This window comes from Notolepis coatsorum (genome assembly GCF_963971535.1).
Source record: "Notolepis coatsorum genome assembly, chromosome: 8".
NCBI classification, from domain to species: Eukaryota; Metazoa; Chordata; class Actinopteri; order Aulopiformes; family Paralepididae; genus Notolepis; species Notolepis coatsorum.
The window spans coordinates 66,219,635-66,243,915 of record NC_140172.1 but is presented as its reverse complement, the minus strand read 5'-3'; the positions used below and the strand labels follow the sequence as shown (position 1 = coordinate 66,243,915).

At 40.8% G+C, this 24,281-nt stretch overlaps 1 protein-coding gene across 1 annotated transcript in view; it reads right to left on the bottom strand.

Annotated features, from left to right (window-relative positions):
• The window catches only part of LOC311233820 (moesin-like), a 79,456-nt gene that overhangs the window by 16,780 nt on the left and 38,395 nt on the right, over positions 1-24,281 (bottom strand). The window contains exons 6-7 of the mRNA XM_084320850.1: positions 1,741-1,887; positions 580-676 (exon numbers count right to left, since the gene is read on the bottom strand). Of these exons, the coding sequence (XP_084176976.1) occupies positions 580-676; positions 1,741-1,887 (244 nt within the window). The remainder of the gene's footprint in view (positions 1-579; positions 677-1,740; positions 1,888-24,281) is intronic.

Below are 24,281 nucleotides of genomic sequence, written 5' to 3'. Positions count from 1 at the left end.
ACTCCTCGGGTCTATAGATCACAGTAGAACCTCACTCCCCAGGCCTATAGATCACAGTGGAACCTCACTCTCCAGGCCTAAAAATCACAGTAGAAACTCGCTCTCCAGGCCTATAGATCACAGTGGAACCTCGCTCTCGGCCTATAGATCACAGTGGAACCTCACTCCCCAAGCCTATAGATCACAGTGGAACCTCACTCCCCAGGCCTATAGATCACAGTGGAACCTCACTCTCCAGGCCTATAGATCACAGTGGAACCTCACTCTCCAGGCCTATAGACCACAGTGGAACCTCACTCCCCAGGCCTATAGATCACAGTGGAACCTCACTCCTTGGGTCTATAGATCACAGTGGAACCTCACTCCCCAGGCCTATAGATCACAGTGGAACCTCACTCCCCAGGCCTATAGATCACAGTGGAACCTCACTCCTTGGGTCTATAGATCACAGTGGAACCTCACTCCCCAGGCCTATAGATCACAGTGGAACCTCACTCCCCAGGTCTATACAGTAAATCACAGTGGAACTTCTATAGGTAGATATACTGTGTAATGTATATATAGCATGGACATACTTACAGGTGCTTTTTTGTCAATTGGTTTGATGACAAACTTCTTGTCATTGAAGGATATGTTCCTGATTTCACTCCAAGGAAATCCGATCTTGGGTGTCATTCTGATGAAGAAAATACCGGCAGCCATCAGGCTCTACAACTACAACCAAGGGCTCGGACGACCGGCCGTGTGAATATTAAAGGCAACCAACTTGTGTTCAGCTTGGTAACATAATAACCTAGTTTGTTTATACTTCAGAAGTGATGTACAGTGACGCGTGAATCTGCCTCAACATTATGCTCCGCGCATTTCATAATCTCAGTCAGCGTTAAAAACGCGAAACATAATAACCTAGTTTGTTTATACTTCAGAAGTGATGTACAGTGACGCGTGAATCTGCCTCAACATTATGCTCCGCGCATTTCATAATCAGTCAGCGTTAAAAACGCGAAACATAATAACCTAGTTTGTTTATACTTCAGAAGTGATGTACAGTGACGCGTGAATGGTTGGGACGTGCCGCTTGCCTGCCGCGTGGAGGCGGGGGTCGCGGCCAATCAGAGAAAAGCTGAACACAAGTCAGTTGCCTTTAATATTCACGCCGACCGGCCCTGCTGCCAGAACTATCACTGTCAGAACTCGGGACGTGAGAATCATATCCACGTGCACTCATTGTACTTTTTTGTATTTTTGTATTTTGTACATTTATATTGTATTTGTATTTATATTTCATATAGCATCTATAGTGTATACAGATACTGGACTGCATAGGACTGTGAAGCTCTGTATCCCCCCCCCATGCTGCTTTGACACCTGAATTTCCCCAAGGGGATTAATAAAGGATCATCTTATCTTATCTTACAACCACAGCTTGTACCGAACCAAAGTAAATATATATAAATATATAATAATAATAATAATAATAATAATAATAATAATAATAATAATAATAATAATAATAATAATAATAATAATAATAATAATAATAATAATAATAATAATAATAATAATAATAATAATAATTCTCTATGTCGCTTCAACACCACATACGCTCGGATCACAGTCATCTATGTGATGCTTTAATACGCCCTTGGCTGTGTTTGCTCTATGTTGCTTCGTATATCAAATCAAATTATACCAAACGTTTATGATGTTAATGGTTTTGTCATTGGTGGAATCACTTACTTGTCATTCTGCTCATAAATGTTGAGCCCTAAGGCGTCCACACCCAACCAGAGTTCTGATCCCTTCTTGTTCTTGATGCTGAAGTAGTTGACGCCGTACATCTCCAGGTCCTGGGCGATCTTCAGGTACTCCATCATGGACTCCTCCCTGTGTACGAAACAACCAGATTAGATTAGATGTTGCTCCAGTCAGTAGCTACATACAGACCTCCAGTCAGTAGCTACACACAGACCTCCAGTCAGTAGCTACATACAGACAAACAAGACAATGATCAATTACAAAGAGAATAACACTGTGATAAAAACCCAGTACAGTAAAAACAGGTGTCACTCTAAAAGAGAATATTTTTAAAGAAACACAATGCTCTCTACTCATTCTGAGTGTGTGTGTGTGTGTGTGTGTGTGTGTGTGTGTGTGTGTGTGTGTGTGTGTGTGTGTGTGTGTGTGTGTGTGTGTGTGTGTGTGTGTGTGTGTGTGTGTGTGTGTGTGTGTGTCTGTGTGCCTATTACTGTAAATAGAGACATGTGCAATAAGACTCCCAACTCAGACCAGCACACCAGTACTATTTCATTTTATTTTATTTGTCAACTAATAAAGCAGGCTAAGAGCAGAGAGATCATGCTAGCATTTTGTCTTCTTCCAAACATATCTATCTCCCTCGGGGCTGTGGCAGTAGATATATCACCCTAGGGGCTGTGGCAGTATGGTGTGTAAAACATATATCACCCTAGGGGCTGTGGCAGTACATATATATCACCCTAGGGGCTGTGGCAGTACATACCTATCACCCTAGGGGCTGTGGCAGTACATATATATCACCCTAGGGGCTGTGGCAGTACATACCTGGCTGTGGCAGTACATACCTATCACCCTAGGGGCTGTGGCAGTACATACCTATCACCCTAGGGGCTGTGGCAGTACATACCTATCACCCTAGGGGCTGTGGCAGTACATACCTATCACCCTAGGGGCTGTGGCAGTACATATCTATCACCCTAGGGGCTGTGGCAGTATGGTGTGTAAAAAGAACTACTGTATATGGTCTTGAATTGATGATATGCAATATGAATATGATGTGTGACAGACTACAGTCATTATACATGTGGCATTATAAATATAAGTGTGTGTGTGTGTGTGTGTGTGTGTGTGTGTGTGTGTGTGTGTGTGTGTGTGTGTGTGTGTGTGTGTGTGTGTGTGTGTGTGTGTGCGTGTGCGTGGGGGGGGGGGGGGTGTACACACATCTAAACACAGAGCGCCAGGGGTGCAGAAGTAGACATGATGGAAGTTATATCTGTAACTCATGTTAGGCTATATATGAACACATTACCCTTCTGCCTACACAAACTGAAAAGACTCCATACAGATAGATCTGTAGCTGAGAGGAAATAGCGGCACTCCAAAGAAAATATAGAGATGCAAGACTTTTGGCTCAGGTTCATTTATTTTGTAGTAATGATGTTTTGATTCAAGTAAATTTGCAGAGGAGGAACAATAATGACAGAAAGAGATGTTTCAGCATAGTTCCTTCATCAGAGCGTCATAAAAACGTGATGGTACCAGCCTCTTCTTTGTATTGCATTGTCCTGTGTAGGGAGAGGTACTAACATAGGACACATCCAGTATATCACAAGTGCAATACAACACGTAAATATAGAAAAGAACACTCAATAGAGAATAGTGTGGTATAATATGTCCTCATGTAAATATGTTCCCCTTACCTGTGCCCCCCCCCCTCTCTGTGCAATCACCCCCCTCCCCTGTGTCCCCAAACCTGTACCCCCTCCCCCCCATCTGACCTATCAAATGGGACCACACACCCCCCTTGTTGAACTATAAAGGGCTCCTCCCGACCACAATCAAGGGTTCTTACCTGGGTAATTTCAGCTGATCACCTGGGGCGAGAGCCTCAGCCATTCTCTCTATATATTCTATCTGTTTGGTTAATAAACCTTTGTTATTATCCAAACCTCGGTTGACTGAGCACATTCTTCATCAGGATATCTACAAATATCCTACAATTGGCGTCTACGAACTTGTGACGGACTTTTTGCGTCCTCCCGGCATGCTGTATCGTTTCATCTATACAGAGAAAAGTGAGTATAATAGACTGGTCGACCAAAAATGTATGGAAAGGAATTAAACCTTCCCGCTTTTCTCTGTGCCAGGTGAATATTACAGAATGTTGTCAAATATTGAGATCATGGCTGAGTAAGAATAATGTGCATTAATATATCTGATCTGTATTGAGAATCGTTACCAGGGCGCGCGTGCACCTGGGTCCTTTATCAGGCGGTTCTGAGAGGGTGGGTTATAGTGCTATTCCCAAAAGTTTAGGCACAAAGGTTGAAGTGCTATTCCAGGTCGAGTCGGAGCCGACCAAAAGCTAAGGCACACAGTACAGGTTGTTGGATTGCTACCCCTAGTCTAGCTGATGCAGACTAAAAAATATAGGCAACAAAAGAAGATACGTGAGCTTATTATGATGTGATATCCTTGAAAACGCTACTCTGTTAAAAACGTTCTGTGATTCCTTTGCAAAGAGGCGGGAAGTAGGACAGAGAAGCTGATGGAATCATAATTAGAAATTACCAGAGTAGCGTCATAATATTCATTGTTTCAACCTCAAACTAAGCTCACAATCTCTTCCATTCCTGAAAACGATGTATTTTGGATTAAATTAACCAATTGATCAATACAGATAGCGGGAAGATGATCACGCGATGTCCTAGTTAGTACATGATTACGCGATGTCCCGGGAGTACGTAAATGTACATTAAACGGGACATCAGTCGCGGAAAGTACATTAAACAGGACGTTAGTCGCGGGTTAAGAGGCCGAGAGTATGATTAAAAGGTATATATAATCTAATATATCGCTGGTAAATTTCGAAGTCAGGTTCGGTCGTTATGACTTTAATAACGATGTGTAGTTAAATCAAGGGATAAAATGCCTTGTCGCAACAGATGTTGGCCGACTAAACGTACAGCGATCCAATACAGTCAGATATACACACACGTTAACTTATATGTATTATTGTTGTTTTGTCTGTTTAAGTCTTGTTTGTATGTGCACAAGTATTATAGGACCCGTCGCGTTGCTTTATTGAGTCAAGAACCGGCTGCGGATAGCGCGACGAGCATTGAGAGACTATTACCGTTATATAGAGAATAACATTGAAGTTCAGGTAATAACATTGAAGTGCAGTTCACGCGACGAACTAGAATAGTAATTTCCGGAACCGGCCCACGGGAACAACCATTCGGGGAAGTATAGTTTTATCGTTTCAGTTTGTTTACGTTTCACATATGCACAGGCGCGTTCATTCGGTAACAAAACGCTGGTTTAGGAATTCCAGGCTATTGAGAGCTTGTGGGAAAAATACTGTATGAATTGCAAAGCGTTATTTCCGAGGCGAATGAGAACGCACGAACGTCGCATGGAGCGATGACGTCACGCTATGCGCGCCGTGAAGTTATTATTTTATATTAAACTATCCATAAGCGAACGTAAAGTGTAATGTGCCCAAGGCCAAGGGTGCGTGAAATCCACGTGTAGTATATGTTTTATTTGTATATGTATGTGCGCGCTGCTATTGGAAAATGTTGAGTTGAGTGGGAAATTAACATGTGTTTGTATTTACAGACAACCAAGAGACCTGGCTCTGGGTCAAGATGCAGAATGGGTGTAAACACATTGTATCACAAAAGTTGAAACTCCAGTGATTTGTATCTGAACACAGACAAGACACAAAAGTGAGACCAGCTACAATCATTTAAATTGAGACCCCAAAGTAATCTACATTTGAACACTCAAACCAGCTGAGGACGATGTGGAGTGAAAGACAATGCAAATAGCCAGTCTGACCACACCTATAGAGACTCAACTTAGTATCTCCACTTAGTATAGTAGGAAGTATCGCTTTAGATGCAGATTTACACTGCAGATTTTCCATAAGCGAACGTAAAGTGTAATGTGCCCAAGGCCAAGGGTGCGTGAAATCCACGTGTAGTATATGTTTTATTTGTATATGTATGTGCGCGCTGCTATTGGAAAATGTTGAGTTGCGGTGGCGAGATGCGGGTTGCTGACGACACGTAACGGATCAGCTGTCCCCGGTGAGTATGAAAATCATAAATATAGATGCATTGATTGATTGAAAACTTTATTAACAGATTGCAGAATGGGTACAATACAGCACAGCTCAATACACAATTGTTAAGGGGATGCAGACCAGAGAGAGACTTTAGTCTTGTTTACATCAGGGTCCCCCATTTTCAATACCAGTCTTGTTTACATCAGGGTCCCCCATTTTCAATACCAGATTTGTTTACATCAGGGTCCCCCACATTATAAGTCACATAAAGCTAATTACAATGTCTGTTTCAGAATTATAATACATCTGTGGGCGTACCGGTCATACTGACCATGGGAGCTAAACAAACACTTCCGGTTCCCAGTATATGGCAGTACAGGAATTGTAGTCCACATAAACAGCGTTAGATTAGACTTTATAAGCTTTCAATGTTGAAAACTTGGAACACAAACAACATAGATCATGTTTAAAAGTAAGATGTTTAGGTTATATTCACTTGAGTTAATGTGTTTATCTAAAGAACCAATGAAAGATAACTAGCCCTTTCCATTGTAAGACATTTTAAACATGATTCAAAATGTGTGGGTCCACATTCATATGATGCTTGTGTACATATGCGATATGATTGATAAATGATAACACTATCATTACATCCTAGGACGGGATGGATGAGAAATAGCTGATGTTTTGTTAAGCTCACAGACAATCAAGGAGAACCCACTCAGATGGTCTTAGAAAAGAGTGGAAAATTAACATGTGTTTGTATTTACAGATCTGGCTCTGAGGCAGAGGATTCACCCAGAATAAAAGAAAAGAGTGGGAAATTAACATGTGTTTGTATTTACAGACAACCAAGAGACCTGGCTCTGGGTCAAGATGCAGAATGGGTGTAAACACATTGTATCACAAAAGTTGAAACTCCAGTGATTTGCATCTGAACACAGACAAGACACAAAAGTGAGACCAGCTACAATCATTTAAATTGAGACCCCAAAGTAATCTACATTTGAACACTCAAACCAGCTGAGGACGATGTGGAGTGAAAGACAATGCAAATAGCCAGTCTGACCACACCTATAGAGACTCAACTTAGTATCTCCACTTAGTATAGTAGGAAGTATCGCTTTAGATGCAGATTTACACTTGGGAGACAAAGCAATGCAAATGCCTACACTCGTGACCACAGACTTGATGAACTCACCTGGCGGTGGATGGCAACAGAGAACCACTTAATTAACATGAATTAGACACCGGTGATGAATTTGCAGTTATGAAAATCTACCTAACTCCCATACTAACAATAACTAACCAGTCGTTTTCATCATCTCTTTTCAAGAGGCACATGAATTAGAGAAGTGCCCGAGACGAAAGATTAATGATGAAAACAACTACTTACAATCCCCTCCTTCTATTCTCTGTTTATAACCAATAACATGCATGACTATTCCTTAGACTATTCTTTTAACAACTAATACATTTCCATGACTGCAAAATATCAACCACAAAATTGAAACACAATTATCTAAATGTACAAGGTATACACGTACATTGATCATTTAGCTGACACTGTATGACAGGACATCAAAAAAGGGCACAACTCTATCAGCTGAGTAACAATGTTCATCAAAGTGTTGAGTGCCACAGTGTAGGTTAGTTTTATTAGTGTTGAGTGCTACAGTATAGATTAGTTTATTAGGACAAATGCATGACAGTAAGGTTAGTTAGGGTTAGATGACAAAACGAATGATTGTTTTTCATGCAAAATTAACTGGCTGTCTAGATTTTATGTTTTTTTCCCCCTATGCCATGATGAGCCACACTGAGATGTGAAGAACGCCAGAGAAGTCATGGCGAGGTAAGTATCCTGAGGCACACTCAACGCATCCTGAGGTAAGATCAACTTCAATTTAACATCACAGACTATTTTATCTAATTCAAGACTTTGGCCATTCATTTACAATTTTATTTAAAGCCTAATGCTGTAAGATCTAGGTAGATCTAGTTAGATACAAGAGCTGATAAAATTGTAGTGAATGTGACCTTCTTGACGTAAGGAATCACTGCTAATGCAATTGGCTTGCATTTCCTATTGTCAATTAAGTGATTTTATCACTGCTAATGCAATTGGTTTGCATTTCCTATTGTCAATTAAGTGATTTTATTTACAATGAATTGAATTAATCCCAAAATGATTTTCCACTTTAGCAGAAAGGCGTTGAATCATTTATGTGAGGAGTTTTCTAAGGCAGTGTTTATCACCCTCAGATCACGAATTGGTGAGAGGACAGGACGAGTGAGACGACGCGTGACCTGAACCACGAACGACGGCAGGACCAGACAGAGAGGAACACAACCCAGTGACCTGAGCGACCCACGACAGCATAGAACCACCAGGGACGCCGCCAAGGAGCTGCGGACACAACCAGAACGACGACAACAACCGTGGGAGAACCGCCATCCAACCCAGCCCACAGACATCCCCAAGAAAGTGGAGCAGGGGACCACGAAGGAGACTGACCAAGGAGAGCAGAGACAGAAAGGACGACATGTAGCCTCACCCCGGCGGCCCGCGGCAGACCCGATGACAAGATTGCCATCCGTGTGAGAGAGAGCATCCTACTGACTAGCCACTACACCGGCGGGCCCTCGCCCTCCATCAAGTGGTACCGCAATGACGAGGAGAGGACAGCGAAACCAGCACAACACATTCAAAAACGCCCTGACCACCATGTCTCTGGGCCTGATGGGAGCCAAGCGTGAGCACAGTGGCGGATGTGTGGTGGTGATGGAGAACAACATAGGCTGCAGGAAAAGACCACTATAGTTGACTGCTACCGGTGACCCTTGACAAGGTACACAGGGAGCGGACGGCGACCTCCTGTAGGCCCCCTCTGAATGAACGACGACCAGTGAATGTTCCCGACTGCATCGTCAAGAAGAGACATCATCAGAGACCTGTGGAACAAGATACTTCTGAACACACATTGTCCACATTGTTATGTATGTATTGGCCCTGCCACACGACAGACCGAGAACAGATGATCAACACTTCACAGCAACTGTCAGATTCACAAACAAGAACTGTTTCACAGAGTTCATATGTATCTGGAAAATTATTGACTAGGAATATGATGAAATACAATCAGTAAGATTGCATTAACCAATTTTATAATGACAATGAGAAATGATCACAGAGTCACATTGCAAAATGGTATTGTTAAACAGGGCAGAACCAGTTGGATTGTTCCAAGACACCAAGTTTGTTTTGACCATTGATAGTATGCACCACAGAACAATGCATAACGATTATCATAATCACCTTTTATATTAACCACTAGGTTAACGGTTTTCAATTTTATTTTGACACATTAGCCACTAAGGTAATGTCTATTGTATGTATTTATTAAATTTTTATGTGTTACTGTTTGGCCCTGCCACACGACCGACAGAGAACACCTTGTCAACAACGACGCAACATCATTCAGATTAATACCTTCACAAGCAGGAAACTTTTCACACAATTGTATGTATCTGCAAAACGATGAACTAGGGATGTGATGAAAAGAAATCAATGAGAAAGCATTAACAATGGTTAGTAATAATGAGCTAAAATGTATTGCTGAAGGAAGAAGTGACCACATGATCACATTACATCACATTTGAATTACTTAGGTTACAAAATTGTATTGTCAGACAAGAAAGAATCAGTTGTTTTTATTCTCTCATAGAAGAGGACATGTAACGTTGTTTTGCACCTGTATGGTGAACCATTGATAGTATATGCACTAGAATTACATACAGAAGCGATGCATAAGACGTTTTATCTCCTCATTTATAGAGAAGAAATGGAGAAAATTGCCTGATTCTAAGTAAAGACCAACAAAACTGAGGCAATCACAGATGAAAGTGACACTCAAACTCAGATTAAATACAACTGGATCCTAAGTAATTTCATCAAGAATCATCATAAAATGTGCAAATATATATATATATATATTTGCGAACAGTTTCCCATAATCAATCATGTTAGTTTTATTAACCACCAGGTTAGGTTGTTAAAATGTTTTTGTACACATTAGCCTTATGTGTAAATCCTATTCCTAATAATTATGCACACAATTTTGTTTTTTTCCCCGTCAGTCACGACATGAACGACTGAAGGTATGCCAAGATATTTGCACAGCGATAGCTTCTAATGATTATGTTAATTGTTGTTTGATATCAGAGATGAGGACCAATCATTGATATAGGTATTTTGAGCGATTAATAAAAGAAAAGGGTGATATCTATTCCCACATCTCTGATATCAAAATAACACAGACCGCAGTCCAGTCAATCATGTCATGAATCATGTATGTAAATAATACTAGTTTAAATTATTAGGCCAACCAACAGAACACATTGGCCAACATTTTCATTATTTTAATTATTTTCTATTTTTTTCATTATCTGATAACCGATGGATTACATCGGTCCCCACTTTTACCTGTTCCAAACAATCCTGGTATATTATACATTAATCTCACCCACATTATAAGAAAGAAAAGTGAGTATTGTGGTATAATATGTCCTCATGTAAATATGTTCCCCTTACCTGTGCCCCCCCCCCTCTCTGTGGAATCACCCCCCTCCCCTGTGTCCCCAAACCTGTACCCCCTCCCCCCCATCTGACCTATCAAATGGGACCACACACCCCCCTTGTTGAACTATAAAGGGCTCCTCCCGACCACAATCAAGGGTTCTTACCTGGGTAATTTCAGCTGATCACCTGGGGCGAGAGCCTCAGCCATTCTCTCTATATATTCTATCTGTTTGGTTAATAAACCTTTGTTATTATCCAAACCTCGGTTGACTGAGCACATTCTTCATCAGGATATCTACAAATATCCTACAATAGCAATGAGATCATTACATCATCGTAACACGAAAACCATCTATAAATACAAACCTCAGCTCTATAGTCTCACCACAATAGTGTGACAAAGGCATGTTAAGTTGAGTCCAGCTAAATGAATATGTATAATAAACAAATAACATTGTGAATGGTGTTGGTCTGATGGTGAAGTGCAAACCCTTTTATAGACTGAAAATGGATTATTTACAAACTTAAATTTGGAATACGAACATTAACTTGGATTATCTTTTGGAATCACTCATTTTGGGAACTGTGGGAACTTTGGGGGAGCAGCTCATCACATAGGGAATTGTCGTATGGACAATAGGAATTGAATGAACTGAGTGGAATATTTTGTGTTTTGTTTATTTTATTAATCTTTTGTTGCCTGAAGTATATTGAAATAATTCAGTTTACAAAATTGGGTTTAAACCAGAGAATATAGAAAGTTATCCCTCATTTTTTACTACGTGAAACAAAAGAAATAAAGATATACACAGTATGTATCATTGAAGTTAATCAGTCCATCATAAAGTGTGTGATTCTTTCCTGTGGATATGAATCCCAAGAAGAAGATTTAGTTATTTATCTGTTTAGAACCTTTATCTTGCCATGACCAGCACCTCCCATTGTGTACAGAGTGTTCTCTCCGATTAAAAAGATTTCATATTGAGACGGGGAAAGTTCCCATGACCCCAACATTAGATTAAAATGTTGTGTCTTTAACCGTTGCAAGCTACTGAAGTTCACTTTAAAGGAACACGCCAACTTTTTGTGAAATTAGCTGATTTGCCACCAACCCTGGAGTTAGACAAGCAGATACAAAAAACAACAGGGCTTTTGAGGTGATGAAATCACTGCGCCCAGGCAGCAGTGGTTCGGCAAAAAAAATCCTAGTGTATATCTGCTTAGAAAACAAAATGTCTAATACTTTTTAGTTCTCTGTGGTAAATACACAGGTCACAACTGTTTTGGAGTGAGTGTATTTCGTGACTGTTGGGAACTAGGCTACACTAACACACCTACTTCCAGTGAATGACGCTAAGCTAGGCTCACAGTGCTGTTCCCTAAGCCTAATGTTCCATTTAGATTTAAACTCATTTCCTACGGCCAGCAGACCTTCCTTTACTCAGCTGCAGTACTGTGGAACAGCCTGCCCAGCAGCATTAAACAGGCCCCCAGGTTAACTGGCTTCAAAAAGCATGTACGATCATGGCTATCGGCATAGGAAAGAGAGGGTAGCATATTTATTTATTATTATTTTATCTTCAACTGTATATGCACATTGTATCTTACTGTTTTATGATGCTGTTTTATGTTGATGTTTTTATGATGTTGTTTTATGTTGATGTATGTCCTGTTTTTTAATACCAGGGACCATGATGGAAATAAGTGCTTGCATTTTATCATGTTTTTATCCCTTGGATGATGTCTCTAATCCACAATAAAATCAATCAATCAATCAATGCATGCACAGAGAAGAAAAGGGTATGTATCTGCTTGTCTAACTCCAGGGTAGATGGCAAATAAGCTAATTTCCCAAAAGGTTGGCGTGTTCCTTTAAAAGGCATGGTGCCTGACCATGGTAGTGGTAGTAAATAATCTAGAATGCTCCATGCCACCCCATTGACTCCCACTAGCATGCTTAGCATGATGCCAAGAAATGCTAAAATTTTCTGCTTCCAATATCTCAAAAACCCAAATGCTGGTGCCAGTTTTAATTTTTTAATGGACTGATAATCTAGGCTCTGTTACCCATACTGTATGAACTTTGAACTTTGCCTATACTCAATGTATATCTACCTCCTGCTTTCACGGTCTACAACTGCCCTACACTGTAATCATAGTAATCATAATCACAACTACCTACCTCAGACTATAGTCTACCCATATAACGCTGTATGATAGCATGTACAATAGTGCTGTATATATACATTTATATATTTATATTTACTGCATGTATATATATCCATGTCTGTTTGAATATACCTGCATATAATCCTTATATATACCTACTTATACACCTGCATATAACCCATATAACTCTGTATGATAGCATGTACAATAATGCTGTATATATATACAGTATATATTTATTCTTACCGTGTATATCTATCTATCTATGTATCTATCTATCTCTATCTATCTATCTATCCACACTCTATGTTTTTCTATTTCTTGTACTGTATATGATTGTTGATGATTATGTGATACTCGATGACAATGTAAATTAGGGTTGCCTCTCAGTGTAAATATTAAAGTCAAAATAAAGATTCAATGAATGAATCTACAGAAAAACATCACTCTGGGAATTTGTGGGAACAGTGCACTGCTTTAATTAGGTTAATAATTGTTTTGTGGATGCTTGAGATCATGAAAAGGCATGGGGCTGCTGAAGGGCCGTGGCAAGCCCACATTAAAATAGAGAATTCTGATAACATATAAAACCTTTATACTTTGGATTCATTCAACATGATTTTTTTTATTTTTATTTTTTATCTTTTTCCCCCTCCATTTTCCTCAGATTTTCTCCCATCCCAATGTTAGTCGTATGCCAATTCCCAATCCCCTTCCTGGTCGCTGCGCACTTACCCCCCACAGTCAGATCATCTGGGAGAGTGGAGGCTATCACGTGCTTCCTCCGACACACGTCCAGCCAATCAACCGCTTCTTTTCACCTGGCAGCTGTTTACAACGACCCGGACCCACCCGCCAGCTTCTCCCACCCTCTAATACAGCCAATTGTATTAGTGTGAACGGCCAGCCAAGCTGGTGACAACCCCGGAGCATTCAACATGATTTTAATGATGATTGGGCATTTAAAAAATATTCAGATAGTGTGGGGGAAAAGCCAGCTTGCGCAATTTGAGAACCAACTTGAGAAGATGCACAAAAAAAAGAGGAAGAAAGGGATACGCCCTCTCTGTGTTCAGTATAGAATTATGTATAAAAAACTCCAGAGGACACTTCAATGTCCTTCAATGTGGCCCAGGACGCATTTGCGTTCACACTGCTAACAGAGAGTGGCCATATGTGGCCCAGTCTCCCAGACCACCTTCTGACTGATCAGATCTCAATGGCTACATTCACACTGCTCAATTCTGATTTATTGCTCAGGTCTGGGTTTTTTTGTTTGGCTGTCTGTATTTTATTTTATTTTTTAATGTGGTTATCAGATTCCAGTGTGAACTGGTCACACTCCTGAACTGACCTGTATGCGCATTTGAACAATAAAGAAGATGGATGTTAAAAAATAAATAAAAAATTCAATCTACAGTTACGTAAAAGTTGCATTAAAGTCACATGACTGTTCAGACTGAGGTTGCATTGCAAAAAATCAGACCTGTATTTGATTTTAGTACCACATTATGAAAGTGGCCCAAATCTGAATTGAAAAGATCAGATTCCATGTGATTTGTGCTGTTCACACTGTTGTTTAAGAAGTACAAATAGATTTGGGCCACTTTTGTCTGCAGTCTGAACGTAGCCAAGGTGTCCTCAATTAGGCCTTTCACACTGGCCGGAGCCGGTTCCCGAACGTAATCTCGAACCGGCCGGCACGTTCACACCGGGAATAATTGGTTCGGAACATGACGGAGGCTTTAGTTCGGCCCTCTAAGAAAACACTGAGCACCGATTTTTCATGTTCCGGTGTGAAAGGTTTAAATGTGTATCGGGTGCATTCACACCTGTACTTAGAGTTCCGAACTTCCAATCACCTCGATCTGATCTTAATGCCAGGTGGAAACAGGGCAGGGGCGTAATTATAGGGGGGGGACACGTCCCCTGCATGTTTTCAGAAGGCAGTTATTGTCCCCTGCACCTTTTTACCGTCCAAAACAACACGATAATAAACGGTGCACTATAAACGCGGCACTATAGGACCACACGGAAAACGGCTGCTTGTTCCATCTCTGAGCTCAGGTCTCTGACGACCTGAGCCATTGTCATGCAAAGACGTGTAGCCAGGTGAGCACCCGCCGGCAAGGGACGAGTCGCATTTTTGTGTGCACGCGCTAAGCAGGGGCGTAACTATGGGGGGACACACATGGGACATGTCCCCGGCATGGTTTCAAAATGCAGTTATTGTCCCCCCCACGTTTTTACCGTCCAAAACAATGTTCCACGGACACGCGAAAGATGAGTAGCCAGATGGGGGTCGCATTATTGGCCTGCACGGGCCAAGTACCCACTCGTTACTTGTCTTTGCATAATAATAGCTTGGTCGTCAGCCGAAGTGTGTGTGTTCAAATATGTCATCACATACACGGTATAAACAGAGATAACAGACAAGACAGTGGACACACACACCACATCTCTCTCTCTCTCTCTCCAACAAACACACACACACACATACACTTTACAGCCTGTGCTTGGGCGCACAGGGTATGATCTAATTCCTGTTTAACTTTAAATATCCCGTTTTAAAGAGCAAATACTAGGTTTTCCCGGGATAAAAGTGAACCAAGTGCAGCCTAAATAATTCACCCCAAATAACCATCGCCCCTCCGCCTCCCAGCCCGCAGGCGTCTTGATTCCAGAACATTCGCATAGTAGCAAAGACGCGCAGAAAGGATCTCCTCGGAATCTTTCCATTTATTGATCGCCCAGAATAAACGTACCAGGATCCAACTGCAGCACAACACTCCCTCACAAGATCTGGTGAAGTACCATATAATAAATGTTCTTTCACCTTAAACCTTTCAAATTTGTTTATTATTTGTCACAACAAAATACAGAATACTTTATGATGAAATGCTTGTTTCTGTATGCCCAGTGTGTATGAGAACAGTGGTCGTTTACATGGAGAAATGGCGCCACCGCCTGGGAAAATGCGGTATTGCACACCTGTTATTATAAAAAAAAAACTCTAGGCATGGGTAAGGTAAGGTAAGGTACATTTTATTTATATAGTGCTTTTCCAGATTAAAATCACAAAGTGCTTTACAGGCAGTAAAAGGTTAATCAGAATAGAATAACCACACATGTTACATCACATACAAGATTGTAGAATACTTCAAAAATAAATTAATTAAAATACAATCACACATACACACATGTTATACCACATACATGATCAATTAAAAGCCTGACTGTATAAAAAGGTTTTTAGACCTTGTTTAAAAGACTCCACACTAACAGCAGACCTGATTTCATAAGGTAGCTGATTCCATAGCTTGGGTGCTACGACTGAAAAAGCCCGGTCACCCTTGGTTTTTAGTTTGGTCCGGGGGACGACGAGCTCTCCTTGGTCGGAGGAGCGGAGAGCCCTATTAGGGCAGTAAGGGGTTATAAGCTCAGCAATGTAGCTTGGGGCTTCACCCTTTAAAGCCTTATAGGTGGTGAGCGCAATTTTTAAATCAATCCTGTATTTTACAGGTAGCCAATGTAGCGTCGCTAATAAAGGGGTAATGTGTTCTCTGCGTTTGGTTCTGGTTAACAATCTGGCGGCCGCATTCTGAATGATTTGAAGTTTAGCCAAAGCTGCTTTGTCAAGGCAAGTGAACAGAGAATTACAATAGTCAATTCGTGAAGAAATAAAAACATGGATAACCTGTTCAAGACAGTGATATGGGATATTGGGGCGCAATTTTGCAATATTTCTTAGTTGGAAAAAACAAGACCGGGTTAGTGACTTTAAGTGTTCGTTAAAATTTAGAAACTGATCAAAGATGGCCCCCAGATTTCTTGAGCTTGGCTTCAGGTAAGCGGCTAGTGGACCAAGTGCAGTTACAACATCAGCTTTTTGTGTGTCAGGCCCGAAGTATAGTAACTCTGTTTCCCTTATTCAGCTGTAAGAAATTACTATCCATCCATGAATTGATCTTGGAAAAACAATCAACAAGAGCTGACAGTTTATGAACATTTTGGGGTTTAAAAGAAAAATATAACTGGCTGTCGTCAGCATAAAAATGATAGCAAATGTCTTTAAATGAGCTGATAAGCTGTCCAAGGGGCAGCATATAGCTGGAAAACAACAGCGGCCCCAGAACTGACCCCTGTGGGACCCCACACGTCAGTGGAGAGGTGGCTGACATATGTCCACCAACAGAAACAGAAAAAGACCTTCCTGACAGGTAGGAAGTGAACCACTTCAGTGCCCCCCCCCCTATCCCCCCCCCTCTGCGATGTCACTGACCACACCCCCAAATCTGTCCCCCGCACCACTATCAACAGAGTTACGCCACTGGCGCTAAGGACCGACCACAGTGTCTTTGCATAACAACAGCCATGTCGTCAGGTGTGCTCAAATACATAGCACCCCTCCCCCCAAAGTTTGGTGTGAAACTGTGAACGATGGTCTGTGTGATTGCCATGAAATGCAACAGCATTGCTTCGTGTCTGTGAAATATCTGTCTATGACCTCGTTGTATTTAAAAGCCTCTAGGCTGTTGTTTTATACATTGTAGATAATAAATAGCGCGATCTCTTTCTCTCTCTCACGTTCCGAGACTCGCGCGGCATTATGACTTGTCATAAGTGAATTGTATATAGAAACAACTCACCAAAATTGACTTGCAAAACTGATTTTTTTTAATCTACGACGGGGGGACCCCCCCCCCCTTCACCCCCCTCCCCCCACCCACCACGACCTTACTACTATACACAACAGCCACCCTCCGCCACTGACCACGCCCCCAAATGTGTCCCCTTCACCATTGAAAACAAAAGTACGCCCTTGAAACAGGGCCTGAGGTGTATTCTACAAACTGATTCAACAGTGAGTTTAAGATAAGATAAGATATTCCTTTATTGATCCCCATGGGGAAATTCAGGCATCATAGCAGCATGGGGGAGGAGTGGGGGGTACAGGTATGGGCAGGGAATACATAATAGAATACATAAATACAGGCAATAAAATGATAGTACAGTAGAAATGTAAAACAAGTTGTTAACTCTGAATATATGCATATGAGAAAGTAGGCAGTGTAATCAAAGGTGCATATTGTCTGTATGCCCTATCAGTTATATTATACATTACAATAAATATGGTCAATAACACTTAGAATCTGAATAAATATACTATGAGTAATTAAAGTATACAGTATACACAGGTGCAGTATACATAAGGTACCCTAACTGGCATGATATACGTCATACATTATATGTTTACAACCCTCATGTCACGTCTCTGTGCATCTCAGCCAACCCCCAGCTGAGTTTGTGTGATGATGACCAAGAATGAGGAGTTTAACTGACAAGAATACTTCTTTCAGATTGGATCAGTTCAGCACAGCACACAGAGAGCACATTTATTCAAGCCTACCCAAGTAAAAATGTCCACAATACAACAAAAGTATATTTTTTAGTATTTAAGTGTTCAAAGTATACTTCTACCCATACTTTTCTGAGAGTATACTTACAATGTATTTTGGTACTCCTTATATGCTTTCATGTACTAATTCAAAGCGTATGATTGTCATTAATATACTATCAGTGTAAAGTTGTTAAGTTGCACTTCAGTAAACATATTTATATAAAAATGTTTGACGTGTGTATGCAGGGATAGGACTGATACAGACACAGTAATAACATGTTTCTATGAAGTTATCAGGAGAATCGGTATCATTCATAGTAACACGACTAATTTGTAAGTAATCAATACTAATCAGACATTATAAACTGAACGTGTGCATGGACAGCAGATCTGTTTTATAGGTCGCAGTACAGAGTAGCTTAAGTTTATAGAGTAGATTTAACTTCATGTGAAGGAGAGAAAGGAGAATCTAGAGACAACACGATTAAACCCTGCAGCAGCTCGACTGGAGAGGAGCTGAGGACCAGTCCAGACCAGCAACAATATGTTTGCGTGATGCGCTAAATAAGGCTGCAGCAACATTGATCCGTCATTGATCCGTCAATGAATGGATAGAAAATTGGCGGAAGGCATTACTGTCCATTGGTTAAATTAGAACATAACGTCAACTCTGTCTGTCCAACAAATGGATACTAGTCATTGAAAATTAATAAAAAACTGACACAGTGGATCAATGTAGCCGCATATTCTTAATGTATTTATTTCTGTATATTTTATTTCATTTCATTTTATCCTATTTTACTCTACTCTTATCCTAGGCAACTTGATTTGATTTGTGTTATTATTCTAATTTGTGACCTGTCCTGTCTAAATGTTTAAATGTTGAGCGATTTGCAGTGTCAAATTTCCCACGGGATAATACAATTATTTCTATTCTATTCTATTCTATTCTATTCTATAACGTTAACAGATATTGAGCGTCATTTTGTAAAATGTCGGGTGTCACTGGTAATACTGGTGTTGTCATGAGTTCATTAGTCATGGGAAATTTCACATCACTGTGGTAACCCTAGTATGAACATATCAATTACATGCCCGTGTAGGTTATACAATGGAGAAAGTGGTGCTGGGCAATAAAACTAGCTGATGCAGAACAGGAAAGTCTGATTTAGGAATACTTGTCCTCCTTAGATAACGAATGGACAATTTGTTATGTCTCTAAGGGTACGTTTGAGTACAGAGGTCTGTGTCAGATCACATGCAGAGAGCTGCTGATTGCATTGCCAAGGGAGCATAATAATATAATCTATAAATAATAATATAATATATAAATATATGTAGTTATATTTATAATCATTTGTATATAAAATAAATATAATTAATAGCAATATAATAACAATTTTCTTGATGCTTGATCGCATTTTAGGAATTCTAGCGGGTCAACGTCATGGAGACAATACATACATCATAGTAATCATAACTATAATCATAACTACCTTCATCATACTATACTTATACATCTGCATATAACCCATATAACTCTGTATGATAGCATGTACAATAATGCTGTGTATACCTTGTATATATATATTTTTTTTAAAATATATATACATATATATATCCACATCTGTCTGTACATACCTGCATATAATCATTTTTACATATTTGTAGACTATATCGATATCGGTACATATCCCTTACCTACTCTTACTAGTTACGTTGCTGGCCAGTATGACTTACTACCATAGTGTAGTACCTGTATCACTGTACATATTGATACTACAACTCTGTACATGCATCTGCACTATTACTCAGTAGTAGTAGTAGTAGTAGTAGTAGTAGTAGTACTAATTTATATTGTTATACCCAGTTTAATACCTGTACATTGTATATTTATATTGCACTTTACTGTTACATTTTCACTCTGGTTGGATGCCAAACCTCTTTTTGTTGAACTGTACTTGTGTTGTATGATGACAATAAATTTGAATCTAATCTAATCTAATACAGGGGGGGAAATGCACATCGGAGTAAAGGTCACAAGGTGTGTGAAAAATCCAGGGCCCTCATTCATCAACGTGTCTTACGCACAGATTTGTGCTTACCCTGTGCGTACGATCATTTCTAAGCAAAGAGTGGGATTCATCAATTTCAACTTGAACTTGACTTTGTGCTTATGTCTACGCACAGCTCTGAGCACACTTAGCTGACGCCCAGTGGTAGAATATCGTTACTACGCACAAGCGCTCCTCAGTACATGCATTCGTTCCAACGCGGAAATAAAGACACTGGCGCGTGTTCTGTATGACCCCCATAATTCATTATAGTTCATTGTAAAATAGCAACAGTAGTGTAATTATGGTCAAAAGAAAACCCTATAAATAGCATTTGGAATAATAGATCTTTCTCTCAGAATGAATGCAGCATGGTTTATATAGCGTTATCGCCGTTATCGGAATATACGGGGTGTACTGACTGACTGCGCTCCGCGTAGCTCAACTGATTGATTGATTGATTGAAAAGTTTATTAACAGATTGCAGAATGGGTACAGTACAGTACAGCTCAATACATACAATTGTTAAGAGGATGCAGACCTGAGAAAGACTTTCGTCTTGTTTCCATCAGGGTCCCCCATTTTCAATTCATCATAATAGTTATTATTTTGCGCACAGACCGCAGAAACACGGGAACGTTTTGATTATATTTAAAAGGCTTTACGTTAAACGAAACAAGTGGAATTTCGAAGCTGTAAGCAGAATACAAGTCATGTGAACACCCACGATATAGTGTTCTTCCCCCTTTTTACTGTATAAGAAAGAATAAAAAACGCATTGCAATGACACCAGATAGTGGACAGACTATGTATATGATGGGATTCAAGTTCGCGTTTTTGTTGATCATAGGCATGCTGTCAGAGTATGATATCTTAATCAAACATTCTAGAACATTTGTCGTCACAGATCATGTCCTAATAGAACATAGGCTATGGCATGGTCCATCGTGATATTGTGTGGACTGTTATTACTGTACCGGTACCACCCATTGTGACAACAGCCTTGTGAGTCCCGCACACAAACATGATGGGATTCAAGTTCATGTATTGAAAGGCAGGCTACATCATACATGCAGTGAGATTCATTGTTCTTGTATATGCTCTCGTATTATTGTTTATATAGGCTACCCAATACTGACATCAAAATAGATTGTAGTAGTATGCCTCTAGAAATCATATGCAGCAGGTAGAAAATTGACGGAAAATCCATCGCGATTTGGAATAAAATTGAGGAGAACTTTAATCCCTGGGTATTAATCAAACAACACGGGAAAAGGCAGTCATATTCCAGCACGGTCTTTATTAGTGTTTGCCCTGCCCAGGCAGCAATGGTTAATAGATATCATATCCGACATCACCGTTCTCATAACACGCTTCCCTCGGCTTAGTCCATTTTTCCACATTTCATGGGGGTATTCCATTACCGTATATGGTTAATCGGGGCGGTTCTGGTATGCAAATACTTAAAACAGTGCACGAGCTCAAACGTAGGATCAAAGTCATATTCATCATGACAGGTGTGCGTAGAACCTGCGTACGCACGTGTGGTGAATCCCGATTTTCCTGTGCGTGCACTGATTCTACATTCTGTGCTTACGTGTGAAAATAGAACATATTCTACGTCCACGTTGATGAATGAGGGCCCAGGAGCTTTCACTGGAAGTGTGTGTTGTGCAAGAGTTTCTGGGAGCAGTGTATCGACTTTTGCATGGGACGTCTAACGTTTTAAGAGGGACGTCTTGGCTTCCATTTCCTGTCATGTTGCAGTGAATTATCACCGATGGGAATTCATTGGCTCACTGTTTACAAACACTACTCTGCCGTTACTGGTGGTTGACATCACCAACAGGCACAGGGATAATAATTTGGATGGAGTTGGTGCCATTTCTTAACTTTTAATTCATAACAGCCTCTGTGTGGTTATTTGTTTCCAGTATGTTCCTGCAGAACACCATGAAATTGAAACGCCATTCTCTTTGCAGCTTTTAGATTAGACTGTTGATGTTAACCACTTATGCATTGGGCAAAAATGGGGCTAGTTTTATAAAAAAGGTATTGGTAATTTGCGATTTATGATACTTTATACTTATAGCACATGCATGAGTCTGGTCTCCTTTGAAAGGTAACATTCTGAAGTTTCTTAGACAATAAAGAAAAATCACTTTGAGTGCTAATGAAATAGAGTTACAGAGGTTTGAACACACAGAAGTAAATGTTTTGTGTACTTACATTTCTGTTTACTTGTTGCCAGATGCCTGTTTTTGGGTTCCAGCTGAGAGGTAGGAGCTGGAAAACATAACGGTTCCATAGCCTGAAGTCTTATAATCATACAGGTCTAAAGTTTATAAAAGTCCCACGGAAAATGTATGTTTTACAAAGGTTTTTGTAATGTGTGTACCGGTAATTATCCAAAATGGCCATCCACTCCCATTCATTCAGAGGCTCTCGTCAAAACAATGGACTTTTTCGTCTTCTTGTGTCACCTTCCCCAACTCTCAGTGCTTGTCTGGGATCACTTTTGGAGCAGACACTCCTTGGCTACAAAGGCGGTCAATCATTTTCACCGTCGGGGGTCATTGGTCCACTCGTCTTGTAACTCGAGACTGGGGGCACGCTGGAGGTTGAGTGGGGTGATGATCGAAAGGTGGCAAATTCAACTTTCCAACAATGTATTGGTTCATCGGCGAAAACGCAGCCCGGAGCCGACAGACGAGGGCAAGGTGCCGCGACGTGCACGTGAGTGTGTGACGGCCCGCCATCAGGACGTCTGATGCTTAAGAGGTTTGAGTTTTGCATTGTATTTACAGAATGGAGGGGTTGTCCCAACACTGACAACATGTTAAATATGTGCATTGTGCCTTTTCTGCAGTTCAAGTGGTAAACCTTCCCTCTTGAAATGAGCCATTCAGAATTGCAGCCACAATCGCCGTGTGTGTGTACAAGTTTCAAGTTTCTTTAATAGTTGTCATACAGAAGTACAGAATACTTTTGTACAAAATGCTTCTTACTGTTGCGCTCCAGAGACTGTGCATGACAAGATAAGTATGAAATAAAAACATAGTAAAAATTAGAAGAAAAAAAAAGAGGTCACAGTGTTCAGTTTAGACATATGTACAATGTTCGTAGACGTAGTTACCATACAATATACAATACTGTGCAGTGTACTAATATACAATACTATATAGTGCAAGGCATAAATGGACAAGGTGCAGTTTAGGTACAATTCACAGTAGGTGTACGAGTTGTAGTGCAAATCCTTTATCAATAAATATAAAGTGTAAGTGTGTTTGTGTGATCTAAAGTGTGGAGAGTGGGTGCTGCAGTGTGTTGTTTGTTTGAGTGAGTGTGTGTGTGCGTGTGGGTGTGTGTGCTGTGTGCATTTGATGGTTGTTGCATAGTGATTATTGTTCGTTTAGCGATTATTGTTCGTTTAGCAGCCTGATGGCCTGGGGATAGAAGCTCCTTCTGAGTCTTTCTGTGTTCGCCATAAGACTCCGGTATCGCTTGCCTGACGGCAGCAGTTCAAAGAGGCAGTTGTTCGGGTGGCTCGAGTCCTTAATAATTCTCTTAGCCTTCCCCTTGCACCGCTTGTTGTAAATGTTCTGGAGGGTGGGAAGCCCCCCTCTAATTGTGCGTTCGGCTGAACGTGTCACTCTTTGTAGTCTGCTACGGTCTTGTGCAGTGCTATTCCCAAACCAGGAGGTGATGTTGCCGGTCAGGATGCTCTCTATTGTACATGAGTAGAAGTTCCTAAGGATCTTCTGACTGACTTGGAACTTCCTTAGGCGCCTGAGGAAGTAGAGGCGTTGTCGTGCCTTCTTCACAACACTGTCAATGTGTGTGGTCCATGTCAAGTCCTCGGATATGTGGGCTCCGAGGTACTTGAAACTGTTCACTCTCTCAACTGGTGCCCCGTCGATGCTGAGGGGGCTGTAGTCCTTGACCCCCGACCTCCTGAAGTCCACAATCATCTCTTTTGTTTTGCTGACGTTCAGGGAGAGGCAGTTCTCCTGACACCACTGTGACAGGTTCTCTACCTCTTCCAGGTAGGCCCTTTCGTCGTTGGCAGAGATCAGGCCCACCACCACTACAAGATGGCAGCTCACATGTAAATCTTCTCTTTTCTATCTAAAGTTGAACCTAAAATATTGTAGCGACCCTGGGATTGGGGTGATTGGTCAGCCGAGCTGTCACTCTGCACTCTACCAACCTGGGACTGGCAGGCGACGCTATTGGTCGTGC